This window comes from Pseudopodoces humilis, chromosome 1 (assembly GCF_049639895.1).
Source record: "Pseudopodoces humilis isolate 2021_Gansu_Grassland_sample_001 chromosome 1, ASM4963989v1, whole genome shotgun sequence".
NCBI lineage: Eukaryota > Metazoa > Chordata > Aves > Passeriformes > Paridae > Pseudopodoces > Pseudopodoces humilis.
The window spans coordinates 69,848,519-69,870,628 of NC_142200.1; the positions used below are offsets into that span (position 1 = coordinate 69,848,519).

The 22,110-nt window shown below is 39.3% G+C and overlaps 1 protein-coding gene across 1 annotated transcript in view; it reads right to left on the reverse strand.

Annotated features, from left to right (window-relative positions):
* The window catches only part of ABCA13 (ATP binding cassette subfamily A member 13), a 194,842-nt gene extending 183,851 nt beyond the window's left edge, over positions 1 to 10,991 (reverse strand). Inside the window, 7 exon segments of the mRNA XM_088051690.1 lie at positions 1,081 to 1,202; positions 1,426 to 1,502; positions 2,723 to 2,895; positions 4,563 to 4,681; positions 5,084 to 5,109; positions 7,733 to 9,774; positions 10,557 to 10,991. Coding sequence (XP_087907816.1) covers positions 1,081 to 1,202; positions 1,426 to 1,502; positions 2,723 to 2,895; positions 4,563 to 4,681; positions 5,084 to 5,109; positions 7,733 to 9,774; positions 10,557 to 10,991 — 2,994 coding nt within the window.
* Positions 10,992 to 22,110: the final 11,119 nt, after the last annotated feature.

A 22,110-nucleotide genomic window follows, 5' to 3' on the forward strand; every position in this document is an offset into this window, starting at 1 on the left:
TATAGCTCTAAAAAGTACTTGTGCAGCTTTCCTAATCCTAATTTCCTAATAAGAGACCCAGGCTTTTAATGCTCCAGTTGGACTGGGGAAGGATTTAAGCACTAAGCAAACAAAAAATTCTGTATAGTTATCCAAATGCAAGATGTGTGTATATGTTTAAACTCTACATATGACTGGCAAAAAGTAAGGATGGAAAGTAATCTGACAATTCAGCCACTTAGCATTATTATTCCAAGGGAGCAAAGGTGTACTGAATCCCATTTAACTGAATTGCTTTCAGATGACTTATCTCATTACCATTTAGTGGTATCACAATAGCAAGCTAACAATAAAGGCAATCACACCGCCACAGAAGCAGAACAAACCATCTATAAGCAGTTACGATTGTCTGAACTGCCTTTTTAATATTGCACCGTACACGAATAGAGCTTGCAATGGTTTCTGAAAGTGGAACATCACTGCCACCCAGTGGCTGCTTGACTGAACTGATCAATTTACACCAAATTTACCCTCAGCTCTTAAACAGACACTTGCAGCAGAGAGAACCTATTAGTCATCACTGAGGTCACAGTCGAAAGCAACGGTAGGACACAACCTTTCCTTCAGAAAACTTAAAATACTCAAGAGTCAACAGCTCAAAGTGAAAGTAAAGCAAGACAGTAATGCAAGACAGATAATGCAAGAACAGTGAGGAGCACACAAAAGAATTTAAAAAATATATACATAAGACAACTCCATGCTGCAAGAAGGGGAGATGGTAAGGTACAAAATTATATCTCCAGAAACCCACATCTTTTCTACAATACCAAGACAGCAAAGCTCAAATTCTGTGTCATTACAAGAGGGTAATACACTGCTGAAAGTAATGAAGCAGTGCCATTTAGATCAGAGGAACAGTGCTACTATAAAACTGGTCTCTTAATGCATCACATTATTACTTTGAAGTCCTAAAATTCCCGGAGTATTTCACATGGAAGTGATAAGTGAAATTATAAGATTCCACACAAACAACATGGCTTGTTTTGTTTCAGCTGGCATACCATGTTATAGGTTGACCCACTAATTTGACACCTCTTTTACCTCTGAGTAAGAGACACTGACTTCTAAGAGGGTATTGACAATTTCTTCAGAAATATTGACAGAAGAACCAATGTCCAGCCTTAACTGAGTGATATTCTGCACAAAATCTTTGATTTTCACATCTGGAAGAGGAAAAAATAGTACCGACATCATCAAATTGATTAATTAGACTTCCTACAGATTGTATCCCTTTCATTCAATTCACTGTGAGTGACAATATTGGCTTACGTCAATAGTCTCCATAAACAGTGTCCCTTTGAATTTGTAAGAACAAAGAAACAGTTATTGTCCTACAAAATTACACTAGAGTGACTTATAGAAAAAATGCAGAAAACTGGAACCCACCATTCACAAGATTAAAATTGCTGAAGAAAGCTACTGCTGGATTTTCCAACAATTGTAACTCCAGATTTTCAGTCACCCTGGAATAATAGCCTTAGTTTCACAAGTTATCAGAACCAAGTCATTGGCATTTTAATGTATAAAGACTAACATTAATAGCGAAACAGAACTAAAAGAGAAAATAGGGTCCCATTATGCTCTGTGTGCGCACACTATGCATGCAGCCAGCACATCTACAGACCTCATCTGGTATTTATATGGTATAATGGTCATCATATTTAATGCTGAAATGTGACTATATATGTAGAGATACACAGGTATATCTCTACATATATATATGTACATAGAGATAGATTCCCATAATGACTAAGGGCCCTAGTAAACAGTAGGCTAACAGTAGCAAACTCATAGCTTACAGAGAAGGACAGGTCTAGCAATATCTCACTTCTATGTTTCTTACTGAAGGCACATTTTTAAAACCTAGAGATAGAAATGGCTGCAGTTTAGGAGGAAAAAAAAGTCTATCTAATTATAATTTAAGTCATAAAAAGTATGCACACATTAGATATGATTTTCTCTTCAAAACTGGACATGAGCCCATGGTATTTAGGAGCAGCATCTAGGCTCTAGTTCTTCTGTATTATTACTGTAATTCAGAGACACCATTCAAGCCTGTTATGAAAACAATCCAACAGTCAAACCACCATAGAAACAATTACAACGTCTACTTCTAGCTGATTGCAAATTTGAAATACTGTGTAGTAGCAGCTTTACTTAAAATTTAATCGTTTTCCCCATGCAAATAACAACTATCAGAAAGTTGTTTTGAGTTCAATCCCATCAGTTTATAATCACTGTACTGTGTTTCTAATTCTTTAAACAGCTGAACTGATCTGATTGCTTAATATTTCACAAAAAGATATTCAGCTATTGAGAGAAAAAGCCATATTAAACGAGCTATAAATAAAAAATTTAGATATCAAAATTTTGACCTAACTGAAGTCACAGGAAATTGAAAATTTTCTTAGTTGTGATCCAAAGCATTCAGCTGGTGGAGCAGCAAAAAATATCAGCTGCAAGTGCTTGGCAAAAAATATAAAGGTTTTTAGAAATATTCAGTTATTCTAAATTACTTCAAAAATTTGTACATTTTATCCACTCAGTTTTAAGTTAAATGAACAAAGCTTAAAAAGACAGTATTTCTCCTATAATTACTTAATTTAGACCACAGACATATGCAGAGAATAACATCACCAATGATGAAGAACCATTTGGGGTACCAAAATGTGAAAGGTTTTACATTTGCAGTTGTCTCTGAATGTTCCCCATCATTAGCTGGCATTGACAGTTGTTAGTGCTGGTATTCTGCAAGGCTCCCATGAGGCTCTCCAAAACATTGGAAAGTTTTTGGTTTATATGTGCCATATTCTCACAATCCCCCTTGTTGAAAGCAGGCAAGTATCTTCTAACATCCTGAAGAACACAGTGATCACATGGTTAGTAAATTCATGAGATTGTGTTTGAAGTAGCAGCCCTTAGCAACTAGATGATTCTTATTTTCAAATGAGAATATGGGTAAGGTAATATTCTCTTAGTCATTGTATGATTAACTGAAGCCAGATTAAATGTTTTCAAGAACCAAGGAATTTTCAATTATTTGAGTTTTGGAAACAATCAGATTGGGAACTAAGACTAGCCTGTCAAGGAGAGTCATCCATTAATAAAAATGCCAACTTTTTAAAATTCGTTTCAAACCTGAAATGAACTATTCTTTTTCATTTTGTCTTTTTTATTTCAGTCTGACCGTTTTTATATTTTTTTAAAAAAATTGTTTTGAACATCCATTTCCATTCAACAAAACAAAATATCTGGATCCCCAAATCCAAAGTTTTTCATGCATTATGCTTTGTATAGCATGCGCTTTTCTATTTTCTCCTGAATACTTATAATTTTGATTTTGCCAAGCTTTTTTTAATATTTTCAGAATTAGGTCAGAGAAGGGTGGTGACTACACAAATGCATTTGGCCTACAGAAATCTGCTTTGAGATATGAGTGATGACACTTGTCATTGTTTACTTTATTACATGCTGTTCAGATCAGACAAATGTCCAGATAGACAAAGCTGCAGAGCTATTTAACAAAGAGAAGACAAATTCTATGCTAAAAAGTATGACCTTAGTATTTTGTCTGTGTACACATACATGTGCTATCCAAAGGCCTGCTTCCAATTCTGGGTGAGTCTCTATATGCCAAATATTACTCTCACCTGCTGGCAATTTCATGTTAAAGAAAAACAGACTGAACCCAACTGGTAATCATAACTGCTATTTTAGCCGGAATTATTCTAGCCAAGAAGCTTATTTTTTTCCAGTTTAATTTCACAAATGTTCCTGTGAAGGTTTAAAAGTAAAATAATATATAATAATATATTAATTTATATTATAAATAATAATATAAAAGTAAAATAATATATAAAATAATGTAAATGTATAAATTAAATGTACAATATAAATGTATTATAACTCATTAAATTAGCAGAATGACAGAATTTAAAGAAATTAAAAATGGGCTGCTGTTTGACATTGATTGACAATCCAGTTATCCTAGTTATAGGACTTCTAATAATTCAGAGTCATACTTACAGCTTGTAAAGCTCACCAGTCTTTATTTAAGGAATATCTTTGGGGTATCTCTGTCAAAATTATCAGAGCTATAGCTATTTAAACCTCAGGTTTCTACAGCCACTGTGGGGACTTTCATTCCGACAGTGGGAAAAAACGGAAATTTTCATTAGTTTCCAAAGTTTAATGCATGTTGTAAAGTACACTTGTAGGTGAGGGTGTCACTAAAGGAGTCAAACTGATTCACACGAATGCCTCTCAGTGTTAGAACAGGAAAGAAGAAGCTTTATTCTCTGACTCCAGTATTTATAGATTCTCGACAATGACCAGGGACTGGATAATTAAGTTACCACCTTTCCAGTCACACTGGTCATGCAAAATGTCCATGAAAAGACGTTTCTTAGAAGGAACATAAACAACCTACGTTTATAGAACTTTCATGGGAAAGTAACTAAAACTATGAAAACATTATCAGAAGGCTTTAGTTTTCAGAGCAACAGTGAGGGAATCATTCCGACCTGGAAATGATCTTGAACCACGGCAATCCCTTCAAAGACAGCAAGGAGCAAGTGACTCATTAATCCATCTTTACACTTTTTAATGGCACAGAAAATGTTGCTAAAGACAATGGGTTCTTCTGTAAGAGAAAATGTCAAGACTTAATCAGTTAAAAAAACCCAAGAACTTGAAAACTAATTAAAGGTTAGCCAACTAATAAGGGAGACAAAAATTTTTAAAAGCAAGAAACATCTGATGTGTTAAGCCACAGAGAAATATTTCTAACTAAATTCATGTATCATTTCAGAGGACAAGGCAGGCTGGTTTGATTCAATTTCAGTACTCTTCTCCATTACATTTTCCTGATCAATAATAAGAACATCCCTACCTGCTACAGAACCAGAGTAGAAAATTTCATATTTGCTCTTCAAGAGCAAGAAGCATAACTGTGAGAAGCTGAGTATATTAACCACATCTACCTTTTCCTTGGGCAGGCTCCCCTGATGGTATTTCCCTATGGGAATACCTGGGTGTTACTAACCCTTCGGTGAGCAGTAACTTTCAAACCTAGGGGAGTGAAACAGCATTACATAAGATTTCCCATATTTTAGGACAATCAACCCATATAGGGTGATAGTCATCCATGGAGGCCATTTCTACTCAAGTCTGCAGCTTGCACCACATCCTTGGAAAAAGCCTCTGTTTTGCTGGCTGCAGTGGATTTGTACATGGAATAGTAGTGAAAGAATTTGACTTGACTGCTGAATTCTCATTCAATTTTTTCAAATATGTTTCTTTTTTTTTTTCCTTAAGTTTGGTTCTTAAGTAAATAGGGAGAATAATAAACATGAAACACTGCTTCTAAAACAAGCAAACCTTGATCTTGCTCATAGAAGTAATGCAATACAATTCCTCAAATCAAACCAAATCAAGCAGTTTTCATCTTTTCTCATTAAGTTTCACAATGTTTTTTGTAACTAATGAAACATTCCCACAAACAGAGGATTGAAATAAGCATGGCTTACTCCTTGGAACTACATCCATCACAGGGGAGTGGAGAAGACAGTCAAAATTGGGTTGTAATCACATCTTATACTCTTTTGGAAATTCATTTGACATAAGATATTCCAGTTCTCATCCCTTGCTCTAGAAGGGCAGGTTAATGCCTCATAATTGCTCTTTGCAAACAATTCTGGGCATAGTTGGCTAAAGTATGAGCTTTGAAAAGCACTGGCTTTTGTTATCCAAAGAAAATATAACATGAAATTATACTCAGGTCAAAATAGAGCCTTTCTTGAAGTACACAACTTGGGAGCATATACATAAGGAATAAAACAAGGTAACACATTAAAATTTGAACAATTTGTTCAAATAGTGAAAGAGAAGTAAAAGAGAAAATAGGGTCCCATTATGCTTCTGTGTGCACACACTGTGCATGCAGTCAGCATTTCTACAGACCTTCACCTGAAGGTGAAGTTTTCAGCTACAGGTAGCAAATTCACTGGTGTGACATGGCCAGAAATGGAAGATGCTTCTTCCTTTAAATACTTGACCAATTTTTCCTTACTGTCAACTACACACTGCCCTGTGGCAAGTCTGGCTCATTAAAAAAAATGATCCTGTGACTTGACTCATCTCACTAGCTGAGAAGGAGCAGTAAGATCTCCTGCTTTCACTGGGATTTTAAATCTACATGAACACTCCAGAAAGAAATCATTCCTTTGTATGATCTGCAATCAGATTTTCTTCCTGTGCCTCTGTTGGTTTAATTTCTAGACATCAGTATGCTTGCCTTGCTTGGCATCACCCAAATTACCTTATTTGTACAAAAGTTTGATCAGAGTAAAGCCTTAACCTAACAGCAGTAATACATAGGGACTCTGAGTCACTACTGTGGTAACCAACCTGAAAAGATCTTGAGAATATTCAAAATGGCAAATTGCAATTCCTGCAATAATATGATGCTATCTGGGTATAAACTTTCCTGAAGAATATTGCAGATTTTAGATACTCTGTAGAAACATCAATAAGAAAACATTATTTTCATTCCAAGGGTACCACAGAAAAATTTCAAGAACTGACAATGCACAAATGCAGTCTTCAATGAACCACACAAGGATTTCAATATTAATAGTTGTTACATTTGTTTGAACTATTTAAAAAACAGAATATAATACTTCCCTGTTAATATACCCCAGGAGCACTAGAAAATATCTTCACAAAATAAGCAAAATTGTAATAGGTTCAGAAATACTGAGAGCCCAAAATATGTTGACTTGATGGTAAAAAGCAGATAATCAGCATGTAGGAGAAAATAAACCACTTTTCTAGTACTTGCTTTTGGTATTTTTCAACAGATTAGGTTAATACTTAACCCTGATGGACAATGATTTTATGTATTTGCATGAAATTAATCACGAAGGTCAAAATACCACATCAGAGCACCAACTTTACAATGCCATATCTCAGCTGGTTTATGTCAGTGGACCAGTAGCACCACCAGCAAGATACCGTAGAGCTGTTTGGAGCAACTAATTGTGGGCTCATTCAATATTGTTTAAATGCAGCAACTCCAGTCCAGCAGCCTTTTTATTAAGTAAACAATCAGTAACTCTGAAGCAGTTTCCTCTGCTTCTGGATTACGTCTGATCTGAATAATCAGGCAGAAGTGACCATGGGCTCAAGATTTCTTCAGACAGTGCATTTGTTAAATTGAACAACTTAATAACCAGAAGACATCAACAAATTTAAGTTAAAGGAAATTTGTATAGCTATATTTGGATATAGAAAAAAACCTCCATGCATACCACAAAGAATTAGGCCCAAGAATTCCTCAACATTTAGCTCTGTAGGCAAAAATGACTGTTGCCTGCCAATTAGTGGGGGTTCAGTATTCAGATTTGCAAGGATTTTAAAATACAAGTACATTCAAAATAATTGTTTCTAGAATAGTTCCAAAGAAACCAGTTCAAGTGTCAATACATATGACTAAACACATATAGTAGAAATAAACTAAACACAATAATTTGTTCCACACAATGTGTTCTGATACCAAATATGGCTGGTCTGAACAACATAAGTTGGAACAAATCTGAAATGAAACACAAATTAACTTAATAAAAGTTTTGATAGAGTTGGTCATAAACAGAGAGCCTTTCTGTCATTGTCAGCACACTTCCCAAACACTCACCTTAGTTTTGCCATTACATCCTTATGCAAATTCATTAATAAGAGTTTTATTTTATTCCTGTCACGTTCTGCAGTAGACTGAAATATTATTCGCAAAATCTCTTGTATGATCTCCAGAGTTCTGCTTTGAGACTGAGTAGAAGTGTCTCTATATGGTACATTATAAAAAAATGAATCAATGAAGTCAACTTTATGAAGCTTAGTATTGTTTGTACGCATAGCTTCTTCTTCAAGATCAATATCAGCAATTATATGAAGGAGGCTGTTTGGCAAAACTGAAAAAGCAGCATGAGTATTATTCAATTTTACTCTGCTAAAATGACTATCACCAAACAACATACCAGTGTAGTCCTTCTTAGACTTATTTTGGAATAGCTCCAGAAAGGCAATAACATCTTTGACAGCCAGCAGTAGGTCATTTGATGAACTTTCATTAGTCATAAGGAGAATTAGAGTATGCATTATTTTAGAATAATTTTTATTGTTACAGTCACATAGAATGCTCTTCACAATGTCTTGTATATCTTCAAAATTTCTTGATATAGCATCTACAGATGATGTCTTAAACTGCTCTAGTAAAACTTCAGAAGCCACTGAAGAGGACTGTCCAGTGGCAAACTTTAGTAATTGAAACTCTTGATCTATCACCACAAGTAAGTGTCTAACACTAAAATTCACCAATAAATTTTCTTTGCTTGCAACTACAGGAAACCATAAATTCTCAAAGTTGTTAGCTATATTGACACTCCCACTTAAAGCTGATATTGTCATAAGCATTGAGTGTGTCTGGTTTCCAATAGAGGACAGTGTCATTAAAGGCTGAATTACAGAAAGAAAAGAAAGGACAGCTTCAGTATTCAGGAGTCTAGAAACTTCACTGGTCATATCCTTCACATTAGTAAAAACACTCTCAAATGATGTTCTTGACTCTCTGTTCCAAGTTAGGCCACCATAAAGATTATCCAGCTGTTCAAGAAGACTTTTGGCCATCTCCACGTCTGATGCCAAAATGCTGTCCAGAGTTTCAATGATTTGTAAAGCCATTCGGCTCTTAGGTGTGGAGGAACAATTGATTGCATGCGTATTATTCATCTGCAGTGGCACAGCATAAAGGGATAGCTTATTCCAAAAATCTAGCAGCTCTTTGAGAACTGAGCTATTTGTATGATGGAGCTCAGAAAACTTCAAAATTATAGAGTTCCATTCTTTGATCTGATGAAAAAAGCAAGTCAGATTGTGAGTGATATCCATCTGAATGTCCTCCATAAAGCAAGCAAAACTGTCATCCAGAGTGATGAGTTTAAGCTCCTTAATGATTTGAATGACTGCATTATAGTGAAGAGTAGAATTGGTGTGCACAAAGTCACAAGGTTTAACAGTGGGATCATTCTGAGGTGTTGCTGTTGTCAGAGTCCAGCAGAATGCTGCAGGAAAACAAACGGAGGCCTCTCCAGATTCATCAGAGATGTCTGCCAATGTCTCCAGCAATGTTAGAAGACTATCTACTTGGGTTGAGAACTCCTCATCAGTAAACAGAGGCATTTTTTCTTCCTGAGTCACTATGAAAGCATATATTTCAGTTAGTGCTTCTGTAACGTTTCCATGAGCCAATCTTTCTGTAAGGCTGATGACATCAAAGAGGATGTTGAACACGTCTTCAGTATTGTAGAGCTCATCTTGTTCAAAAAGCTGTGTTATTTGGTGTACAGCAGTCAGGTTCCAGTAACATGATACGTTCTCAAGTACATCCCACCAGTCTATTAAAGTACCTAACTCAGAGTTCGCAAGAGAAAAATGTTTTATATTTTTAAATAAATTTTCTAGGTTCTCCTGGACCTGTTTGAATCTACTTATCAAAAACTCAGCATCCATTTTTCTCACATTTTGCACCAAGGCAACCATATGCTTTAGAAACTCCTTTTCATCTCTTAATGGAAAGACAGTAAAAGTTGGAGTCTTGAAAATTTCAAGTGCCTTCCTTACCAGTTCAATAGTCAGACCTGCTGTTTCTATCAGTTTCTGAGGAAATGTTTTGTGTTCATTCTGCAAGTTTGAGTCAAGTTTTCTAATCATATATTGAAAGAACTCCATCAGCAAACTGATATTTTTCCCATGCAAGAAAGGTTCAATCTCCTTGTCCAAATGAGAGGAGCTGTTTTCTTGGACTTCAAAAATTTCATTTTTCAGAAGACTTTGAATTTCTAACAAAAGTTCCACTGATATAAGATTAATGTGGTGAAAATGATTAAGGAGCATTCTTGAAGTCCTGTTAAAACCACGGGTTGACTGACTAAAATGGGTCTTACTTGACATATACAATGAGCTCCCAAACAAATCACTGACAATAGTTTGTATTTGCTCTCCAGAATTATTTAAAAGTCTAAAAATAAGTTCAAGCACATTAATGACATCTTTCACATAAAATTCAGGGAGAATAAATTTCAAAGTTTTTGCTATGATATTGAAATAAACACACAAATCACATCAGAACCACCTAGGGAACATTCAGGGAGTATCAAATTAAAAACAAATTTAACAAAGTCCATCACATTCATTAGCTTAGCATCTGTCTCAGCATTTCCCAGAGATTGCAGAAGAATTAAAATATGTTTTGCACTTTCAAGGTGGGAAGGTGACTTGTATTTTTCAATGAGATTACTTAATCCATGTATCCATGTGTTACAATCCTCTGCTTCATCCATTGTACTGTGAAAGTTTAGAAAGAAGTTAAGATGAGATGAAAAATTTGTTTGCAAGTAGCCTACGTCTTTCAGAGTATTATCCAAAATTAGTTTGGTAATATTCTGGAAAATGCTGATACAAACCACATATTTGTCCTGAAGTACACTTTTTAAAAAAGCAGACATATCATTTATCTCAGTGACCATAATTTCAAGTTCCTTTTGGGAGAGCTTAAGAACAGTAGAAAGGGAATTTCCAATGGACAATACACCAACACCCTTATCTTCTCCTTCAGAACCTCCTGAAATGAAAGCATCGAGCCATAAATTCAAAAACTCTTCATTAACAATCTTCAGTATGGATTTCTGCATTTTAGTTATTGCAACTCCCATTGTCTCTAAAACACATTCTAAACTCCTATCTTTAAGCAAGTTTGTGACATCAAATGCATTGTTAATTACCCTTTGAAGATTAGCAAGGAAAGCCTCGAAATCTTTCAAGTCATTTAAATTGCCATGTTCCTGAAATAGAGATTTTAATAGCTTCATTGCTGTTCCTGTAGCTTCAACAATAGCCATAGCTGTATTATTGCACAGTTCATCTCGAGTTATGTTTAAAATGTTTTCAGAGAGATATGTCAAATCATCTCTTAGGCAGGCAAAGCAGGTTGAATTCAAATTTAAGATTTCTGATGCTTCTTCAAAAATCTCTGTCCATGTTTGAAGCCATGTAAAAGTGCAGTGCAAAGCAGAAGGCACACTTACCTTATCTCCCCAGTTTATTACATTAGACAGGACACTGTTCAATGGAAGCAGAAATAAGTTATAAATCTCTGCTGAATGTTGTACAGAACTCATATTTTCTAGATAAAAATCAGCACACACATTATTTTCCAGGCATTCTGGAGACAGATCAAAAAACTCATCCAAATAACATAAGGCAGCTGTTTGGAGCTCTTCTATAAATAAAGTTTTAAGGCTGCTTAGAGTGTCATAAACAACTTGTATATCTTTTTTTCCATTCTGTACAAGAAACTCTGCCTGAAACACTGTGTAGTTGTAAATTAATAGTAACTTTTCACAGAGGGACTTACTGGTGAGGTTCCAGAGAAGACTGAAAGTTTCAAAAAGAAAGTCAAAAACTATTTCCTTATTTTGCAAATCATGCCATACTTGAGAAGATGACATACTTTTTGAAGTCTCATAAAGAAGTTTTAACAGAGTGTTATTGCTCTTAATATTTAAAATCAGATCATAATTCTGGTACAGAGAGAAAATGTTTGGTACAAATGAGGCCACACTAGTATCATTTAAATTTTGGATATTTCTGAGGAAATCATGCACAATTTCTCCTAATTCTTGCACCTTATACATAAAAGTTGCATTTGAGAGAAATAAAGAGGTATTACTCACTCCAGGAATTGTGCTAAATGACACATTGACATGATCACCAGACAATGACCTAACTTCATAGAGATTTATTTGGAAGTGTCCACTTAAATGCTTTAAGTGGTCCAAAGCAGTAATATTTAACTCTGGCCAATCGGTCGGGGTATTTTTGAGCAACGCCATACTTCTATTATAGATTTTATTTTCTGTAATAGAAGATAAAATTCTACATAAGGTCTCAATTACCTCTTCCTCTTCAACTTGACTCAGCAAAGAAACCCTAGAATCAAGTTCATGGAATACAATTTCCACTGTATGCCAGAAAAGTTCTGTCCCCTTTTTTGTCCAGAAACTCTGAAGAGGCTGGAAATCTTTTTGTAGCTCATTATAAAGTTCAGAAACTGCAAGTGAGAAATTGGTGGCAGATTCCTCCTCCTCAGCAAATTTTTTTATCCACATAATTGCATTATTCAAGGCATTTTCAATTAGAGACTTGTTTTTAGAAAATGAGAAATCAAACATAATTTTTTCTATGACTTCTACAAGATGAAAGAGGTGATCCCTTTTCTTTTCACCAGAAATCCTTAAGTTTTCTTCTGTTTTCAAAAACTCTTTGAAAGATGTCAAAATCCTGAAAAATTAACAGCAAATTTTTTTATTGTTAGTTACCTAGCAGGCAGACAAGAATGTTTTTAACTACATATTATTTAATATTAGAATCTAGGTTTATTTACTTAATTCAAGACAATTCCAAATATAATTTAAGTAGCACTCACAAATTAATCACTACAAAATCTGAATTAGCAAAACTTGACAATTGCACTGGTTTTCAAAAAATGTGAAAAAACCCTACTGGAAAGTCACAACCTCATTCAAATCAAAACCTGAATGTAGACAGCAGTTAAAGAATTGTGCATTTATCAGGACTTATAATCAAGCTTGTAAGCCACAAAGAGTCCAACACCTTTGAGTACACCCCATTTTCATCTGCTGAAAAGAACAAAGCTTTTATATTTTACAGACAGGAATGTACCAACTGACTGCCTGATAGCTGAACACTGCTATTTTAGTATCAACAAAAACATGAAATCACTGTGAAAATTGGAATGCACCAACTGATCTTTCTATTGTGTCAGTATTATTTATCAAAAGAAAAAACAATTACTGTCTCTAGGATTAGTCAAGAGGAGGTGCATGGAAAAAAGAACCTTTGAATGTAAAGGCCTCAAGTTGAAAATATTTTCTCCTTAAATATATTTTCTTTCTCTCCAGACTGCAATCACCAGAGTTAGAGCACAGAAACATTGTGTACTGCAAGTAAAAGGGTAAAACTGCTAAAAAAAACCTTTGCTGTTGCTTACAACTGCAGCAGCACAGCAGTCTCCTTTTATAATTTAGAACCAAATTTCAAAACCCCCTACTAAATTTTTGAAAAACTTGACTGCAATCTCTCTTACTAGTTGGTAGCTGATTATTTCTTTCAGATTTATCCTCAGATGTTGATTTGTATAGCATGAATCATATCTCCTCCAGTTACAGTGTTTGTTATGAACAAGTAATTAGAAGCAGTGAGAAACCGAGGCCAATATTATAACTCCAGGAAGCAATGCAAGTTATCCAGTGTGTAGTTAGAAAGAGGAAAGTATCAGTTCCTGTGCTCTGCCATAGACCTTTCTTGAGGCTCTGCCAACTCTAACAGACATTAACTCTCTTTATGTACAACTCCTCTGTAGAACCTGTCAGATGAGGAAGATTCAAACAGCTTGGCAAAACATATTCTTAATAAGAAAGGGCTTATAGCCACACCTTCATATAAAGTGTTTACATTTGCATTAAGTGATGAACCAAACAGAGAACTTGAAACTGTAAGTTCAAAACCATCCAAAGAAATCATAGTCTCAGAGTGCCCTAGATGAGATTGCAAACTACATATGTACAACTTATTCTATGTGTTTAAAACTGTTTTCCATAGTTTGTAGCTGTTGCTGTAGGCTTCTGTTATAAGATTTCCTGCACAACTGAGTTTCACTTCTACAATAAAAATTCTAATTATTTCACATGCACTGGACTTGCTATACATGAGAAGTATTAGTGAGTCACACCAACTACTTGTGGGAATTAAACTTTGTTGCAGAACAAGATAAAGAATTCGGGTCTTAGTTCAAAATGCCAATTATCCATAGCTGCTGATTCCTGTGAGTCCTGATCATGTAGTAGCCATGTTCTCTGCTGAGCCTTTGGAAGATATACTCTGAAGCAAAAATTTCTTTTCTGGAACATGTAAGCATCAGCACAATTATTTGACTGCATACAAGGTTTTGAACTATAGAATAAAAAATAAAAACACATAACAGACAAAAAACCAGAAATCAATTAAATGCAAAGTGAAAACAAATATTCAGGTTGATCTACTATTCTAAGAAAAGTTGCAGAAAGGTAAGTATAACTTATCAATCATGAGATGAAACATATCCTTCTGAAAAACAGGCATTTGATTTCTCATTCCATTGCTGGATCAGGGTATTTATCTCTGAAAATAGTTTCCTGGCTTCTTTGTCATCTAGAAATTGAGACATTAAATCAGCCATGATTCTTCTAAGTTCCAAAAGGAGATTCTGAGAGAGACTGCTGCTGCCGAGCCATTGCTCAAGTATCTAGAGGACTGAATGCAAAACAGAACATCTCATTAATCAAAGCTTTCTTACTTAGGCAGTACACAGAATTAGCATGTCTTGAAAAAAATTCACACAATCAACAATAATACCAAAATGTCTCCCTAACAACCTCTCTAGACTCTGAAATTACTAATATGACAAAGGTTGATTTTCAATACAATTTTGACTGGCATGCGAGTTGTCAATGTAACAGGCACACAGACAGCTGACATCCTATGTAGTGCTGACCTTGCCTAAAGACCCAGGAATAGAAAAAAGATGGACTGAGGCTGAAATCAACCAAAAGCTGACCTCCACAGCTAATTACTCAGGCTTCCTTTACTAGACTTCTGCCTACACTGCAAATATGATGGAAGATAGCAGCCTTAATATTTTTGGAGTCCCATAATATAGAGATGGTGAAGGAGCCTGCATGCTCCCACTGCGAAGCCCAGAAATAAACGTAATGAGGCCAGGCCAAAATTACTGACTGTTGTCCTTCACCATTACCTTTCTTTTTAATGCTGAGTGAATACAACAGATTTACTCTAAGAGATATTCTGTTCACCAAGATAATTCACACTGGCCAGCAGCTTACAGTATTCCTGGTTCCCATAAGAACGTCAATCCTTGCTAAGAGTTTTAAAATCATGGCTGAAGTTATTATTGGATTTTCCTACATAGAAACTTGTCACCCTGAAAACTCAGCTTCTGAGCTTGCTAACATAGTTTTCTAAGGACTTTCCCAGGAGAGTAACTGTAAACATAGATATGTGTACATTCTTTCTGTTACACATCTTGTGATGGGCATCTCTCATGGCCAGTGCAGCGAGAAAGTGTTATCCTGACCATCCAGTCCCTGGCCGTGATCACAAGCCTATAAATCCTGTGAGGAAAAATAAACTCTGCTCTTTCTTTCACCACACCTCGACCTGTGTCCATGTGATCTATTCGTCTTCAGCGGTAACATCTGGTGACCCCGACGTGTCTTGCACGTGTGTTACAGGGTACTGTCTAGCCTGTGGCTATGGCTGTTTTTGGGCTCTCTCCTACAGAGGGCCTGGTTCTGGAGATATGGTATGCGGTGTTGGATCAGAGAGGGACTGATGTTTCGAATGCTGAGTTTCAGCAATTGTGTGAGTATGGCAAAGATGAGGGTTTTTTCCCTGTGGTTGAGGCTATGTTTTCGAAGTCGGCTTGGGACGCTTTAGGCGATTCCCTGCTCGAGGCTCTGCTGCTCGATTATGAGCCCCAGCTGGTCCGGCTCCTAAGGGTTTGGCGGCGGTGCGTCCGCGTTTTGCATAGTCGCTCGCCCTCTTCTGCGGGTTCTGTGGCCACTTTGTGTGAGTATGGCAAAGATGAGGGTTTTTTCCCTGTGGTTGAGGCCATGTTTTCGAAGTCGGCTTGGGACGCTTTAGGCGATTCCCTGCTCGAGGATCTGCTGCTCGATTATGAGCCCCAGCTGGTCCGGCTCCTAAGGGTTTGGCGGCGGTGCGTCCGCGTTTTGCATAGTCGCTCGCCCTCTTCTGCGGGTTCTGTGGCCACTCTCTCTGATCTGGATGAGAGTGGTGACTCTGATTCCAGTTGTGGGAGCGAGGCGGAGCTCTCCCTCTCCTCCGGTGATGTGGGGTGGGTGGATGAGGCCCTGTCTCGACCAGCGCCCCGGTGGCGTCGGTCTAGGGTGGGGTTGGATTCTGGCCAGCGGGGTGTCAGAGGCACCGCGGAATGGGGGGACGTAACTCCGCCGCGTCCGGCGCCCCGGCGGCGTCGGGCTGGGGTGGGGTCGCCTTCTTGGTGTGCTTTCCCGGCACAGGCCGATGGGGGGCCGCCTGAGCGGAAGGTCAGCAGTGGGGAGCTGGCGGCTTCGGATCCACGGGGCCACCTCAGGTTCACTGGACTGCAGTTCTGGCAGCCAAGGATTGTCCTGAGCGGCTCTGCATCCTGTCCAACCCTGGTCAGAAGTCAGTCTTCGTGGACTTGACACAGGCGCAGATGTCACGATCATTGGGTCTGCCGACTGGCCCTCGGGATGGCCCTTGGACCCAGTGCAGACATCGGTTGTGGGGTTGGCAGGAGCCGCGCAATGCTATGTGAGCCGAAGGCCTGTGTCCATCACGAACCCCAAGGGGGACACGGCCATGGTTTGGCCGCATGTCACGAAAGACTCCCGGTTAACACTCTGGGGGAGGGACGTTCTGGTGCATGGGGGGTGTGTATGGGGACGGATTTTTGATGGGGGCTACTGTGTTGGAGGTGCAGATTGTCCTACGCCTCCCATACGTTGGTTGGTGGACAAACCCATTTGGGAAAATCAGTGGCCCCTCTCTCATGATAAGTTAGTCGCCCTCCGTGAATTGGTGCAGGAGCAGTTGGACCAGGGTTATCTGGAGCCTTCAACCAGTCCCTGGAACACTCCTGTTTTCTGCATCAAGAAGAAGTCTGGGAAATGGAGGTTATTGCAAGACCTCCAGAAAGTTAATGCTGTGATGGAAAGCATGGGGGCATTGCAAGTTGGAATGCCATCAGCCACCATGCTTCCTGCTGATTGGCCCGTTCTCATTGTGGATCTGAAGGATTGTTTCTTTACAATTCCTTTGCATCCCGATGACAGACCGAAATTTGCTTTCTCAGTGCCAGCTATCAATAATGCCAAGCCTGCACAGAGATATCAATGGAGGGTTCTGCCACAAGGCATGAGAAATTCACTGGCCATTTGCCAATGGTATGGGGCTCGAGCCCTGTCTGGAGTTCGCGAGCAGTTTCCTGATGCTCATATTTATCATTATAGGGATGACATCTTGGTGGCTGCACCCACCCAGGATGAGCTGCTGAGGATACGGCCTCAACTGCTCACTGCTTTGCATTCTCATGGGCTGCAAGTGGCTCCAGAAAAGGTTCAGCAACAACCTCCTTGGAAGTACTTAGGGGTGAAAATTTTGGAACGGACAGTCCAACACCAGGAGGTGCAATTTGTGCATTTGGTGAAGACACTGAATGATGTTCAGAAATTGGTGGGTGTCGTTACTTGGTTGCGTCCCTACTTGGGACTGACCATGGCACAATTATCCCCCTTGTTTGGTCTATTAAAGGGGGACTGATTTAAAGTCACCTTGGACACTGATCCCAGAGGCGCAGCAGGTGCTGGAGGAGGTTCAGCGAGCGGTTTCCGCTCGTCAGGTTCATCGCATTGAGCCTTCCACTGATGTCGCTATGTTCATTGTTACTCCAGATTTGCATCCTGCGGGTATCATTGGCCAATGGAATGATGAGTGGTCTGATCCCTTGCATGTCTTAGAATGGATTTTCCTGCCCTATCAGCAGCAGAAGACGGCAACGGCGATGTTTGAGCTGATAGCTCGTTTGATAATTAAATGCCGACAACGGTGTTTACAATTGATGGGTGCAGATCCCACAGAGATTGTGCTCCCAGTACCGCGGGAGGACTTTGACTGGAGCTTTGCAAACAGTATTTCCATGCAAAGTGCTCTAGAGAATTTTTCTGGGCAGATCACTTACCATCTGCCCAGTCATAAGTTGCTGCAAGTGGCAAACTTCACAAAACTTTCTTTGCGGCCCAGACATAGTCAGGAACCTGTGCAAGGCCCCACTGTCTTTACTGATGGTTTGGGGAGGACTGGAAAGGCCATTGCTACCTAGAAGGAAGGATCTGAGTGGCAAGTCTTGGAGAGTCGTGAGACTGGGTCAGCCCAATTGGTGGAATTACGGGCTGCCATCATGGCGTTTCAGAAGTTTTCCCAGGAACCTTTCAATTTGGTCACGGATTCTGCCTATGTGGCCGGTATAGCACAGCAGTTGGGTCATTCAGTCTTGAAGGAGGTCAGCAATCCTGCCTTGTTCCATTTACTGAAGGCCCTGTGGAGTGCCATTCAGGCCCGGGTACATTCTGTATTACAGGTATTACGTTCTGCATGTGCGGAGTCACCAATTTGCCAGGGTTTATTGCAGAAGGTAACGCAAGAGCTGACAAATTGGCTAACCCTGCATGGGTTGCACCTCAGCCTGATACGCTCAGCCAGGCCAAAGCGTCGCATGGATTCTTCCATCAGAATGCACATACTTTGCAGAAGCAGTTTCAGCTGACGTCAGCTGAGGCCCATGACATTGTTGAGTCTTGTGACGATTGTCATGCACTTGCTGCACCTTTGCCGGCAGGGGTAAACCCCAGGGGCCTTCGGGCCTTGGAGCTTTGGCAGATTGATGTCACTCAGGTTGCTGAGTTCGGCTGGCTTTGGTATGTGCACGTCAGTGTGGACACTTTCTCCTCTGCCATGTGGGCTTCTGCTCACACGGGAGAAAAAGCCTGCGATGTCATTGCCCACTGGAAGCAGGCCTTTGCTGTTTTGGGTGTGCCTTCTGCTGTGAAGACTGATAATGGTCCTGCTTACGCCTCTCAGAAGGTGCGGCAGTTCCTGCAGTTGTGGGGTGTGTCACACAAGTTTGGTATCCCTCATTCTCCGACAGGTCAGGATATCGTAGAATGCGCTCACGGTACACTGAAGCGAGTTCTGCAGAAGCAGAAACAGGGAATGCAGGGCAAGACTCCGCACAGTCGGTTGGGGAAAGCTTTATATACCCTCAGTCACCTCACGGTGCTGCAGAACTCCAGTAACCCGGTCATGTTGAACCATCACCTTTCTTTGCAGGCTTCGGATGAGACGCCTCAGCCTCGGGCAAAGGTTAGAGTGAGGAATCTGGTCACAAAACAGTGGGAGGGTCCCTATGACCTCATTGCTTCGGGGCGAGCGTATGCTTGTGTATCCACAGATACTGGGGTACGCTGGGTACCTGCGAAGTGTGTTCATCCTGACCTACAACCGCAGAGGCAGCATTCGACCGGCGAGTGGGCTGGAGGCCGTGACCAAATTGGAAGTGATCGGATGGGTGGGCCAACAGATGAGGACTCCGATGTAGATGACGTGCGCGCTCACCCCGATGGCCCATCCACAAGCAGGTGTTGATGTTGGACAACTGTTTCATTTATTTTTGAGTAGTGTTGTTTTTCTGTTTTTTTTGTTTTGTTTTGTTTTTGTAATAACGAAAGGGTGAGATATCACCCTGAAATTACAGCCTTCTGATTGTATGGAGTATTTTATTTTCCTGTTATTTATTTTTTGATTGTTTATAATGTTGCTAGTTTCTTTGTTAATTTTTCTTTTTTCTTTTCTTTTTGTTAAACCAAAAAGGGTGAGATGTCGCCCTGAAAACTCAGCTTCTGAGCTTGCTAACATAGTTTTCTAAGGACTTTCCCAGGAGAGTAACTGTAAACATAGATATGTGTACATTCTTTCTGTTACACATCTTGTGATGGGCATCTCTCATGGCCAGTGCAGTGAGAAAGTGTTATCCTGACCATCCAATCCCTGGCCATGGTCACAAGCCTATAAATCCTGGGAGGAAAAATAAACTCTGCTCTTTCTTTCACCACATCTCGACCTGTGTCCGCGTGATCTATTCATCTTCAGCGGTAACAGAAACTAGTTAATTTGTTTTGGCAATCACACTGAATTATTACTTCCTACTTCATCATACAGCAGGGAAACCTTCTCAAAGATCACATTTTTGAGGAAATACACAGGAAGCTCTACATGTTTTCTTTAGATAATATTACGAAGATCTCCAGAGCAGCTTGATACATGATTCTTCTTTTTTTTCAATGGAGAAAAATATGATATGTCAGCATAAAAACAAATACTAGTGTTAAGGTGTTTTTCTTAGGAAACATCTGAATGTTTAATTATTTCATCCATGCAACAACACATGTCATTACAGAGAATGCATGCCAAGCTGTTCTGTCAGTGTAGAATTTAATATGCTCTACTGGAGGTTTACTTTTATCTTGCTTCAGCCATTATTGTCAGAGACAAAGGGATAACAAATAAATTATTGTTGTGGTTTTAAAGTATTAGCTAAAAAATCACTAGAAAATGTATTCATTTCTTGTTGTGAGGTATGGATTAGAAGAAGGGCAAAACAGGCTTAACACTTAAAAGGAATAAAGAAAGTTTATTAACAGAACTACAAGAATAAGAAACCAGAATAAAACCTCCAGAAACCCTCTTTCCCCACTACCCAACCATTCTCTTGTTCACATGACAACATAGAGACAAAATAAGCCTGGTGGTTAGAACAATCTCAGCTTTGCTATAGTCTTTTCATAAGACTTTGTAGAGAAAAAGAAGTTGTCTTTTGTTAATCTATGGAGCTTTTCACAAGAAAACAATTTTCTCATGGCTTTCTAGTTTTCTGATGCCAGCTGCCTGGACAACTCTGCCATCAGTTCTTTCCTCCCATTTCACACCACTCTGACGTGTGCTCATGGGCCATGAGTCAAAAAGGGGCATCATTTTAAAATGACATGCTCATGGGCCATGAGTCAAAAAGGGGTGTCATGAGTTATTCAAAGGCAAAAGTTTTCTTCATCTGTCTCTGTGATCATCTCTGAAGACAGAAGTTTTCTCTTTGTCTCTTAAAGGCTACAAATCTTCAACAACTATCACTTCCTTTTTCTGTTCCAGCATCTCATAGGATCACAACTACTTCACCATTTCCTTAGATCCACATTTTGAAACACTCCATTCCTCCCAAAATACTCTTTCATGAATTAAAGGAGTTTTTTTCAGAACACTATTGTCCATCTCCATAGTTTTAGCAAAAGACTATTTCAGCTTATTAAGGCATCTCCTTCTCTCCCCCATCTGAAGCTTAATTATTTTCTTCACTGTCTTTGAAAGCCTATGTTGTCTCTTTACATGTTGACCACTCTCTCTTCCCCTCTCTCTGGAAAAAGGGTTAATCTGCAAGTCTCATCTGGGTAGTGAAAGGGTTAAAGTCTTGCCCAGGCCTTGTGGATGGTCTCATGATCTCTGCCAGGGCAGCAGCTGGAGCTGTTTGTGATAGAAGATTTTCCATGGTTGCTCTGGGGAGTGTGGCCACTATCTCAGCATGCCGCAGGTCAATGGCTTTCCCTCCCCTTACTCGGCAGTCTCTGGTGAAACTCAGCAGCGGCAGAAATTGCAGCTGAGCCAGGGACTGGCCTGGCCCAGCAGCCCCACTGTACGAGGCCCAGTGAGCCCCCCGAGGGCTCAGCCCCTCTGGGAAGGGGCTCCTGACACTTCACAGTCTCCATTCCCCCCCCCGGGAACTGCAGAAGTCCAGCCAGCCCCGCTCCCCCTGTGGCCTTGTCCGGCTTGGGAGGGAGGAAGAGGCTGAACCAGAGACCTGTTACCTCTTCAAAGCCAGAAACCAGAGAGAAAAAGTAATTCCCGGGCTTAGGTCTTAAAGTGGTGTTCACAGGTTGATCTCACTTTTCAATGGTCAAAACTACTGTCAATTCTCAGAAACGGCCAGTTATTGGCCAGGAGAAAAACTCCCATCAGCCTCCAGCAGCCTTAACTTCCTTAGGTGTTTCCCTTTGTTTCTTAAATGCCAATCCATCACAATTATATATCAGTGGAGGTGTCTAGTCAATTTTCAGGTTTGTTCAACATTCAGTCTCAGGTGGAACAGTAAATGTTTACTGGAACAGTAAACAGTTTCCTCTGACAGGTCTTGGCATTGCAGTATATTTCATTACATTCCCTATTAGATTTCAAATCTGAATCTCCATTAATGAGAAAATTGGATTAAGTGGACAC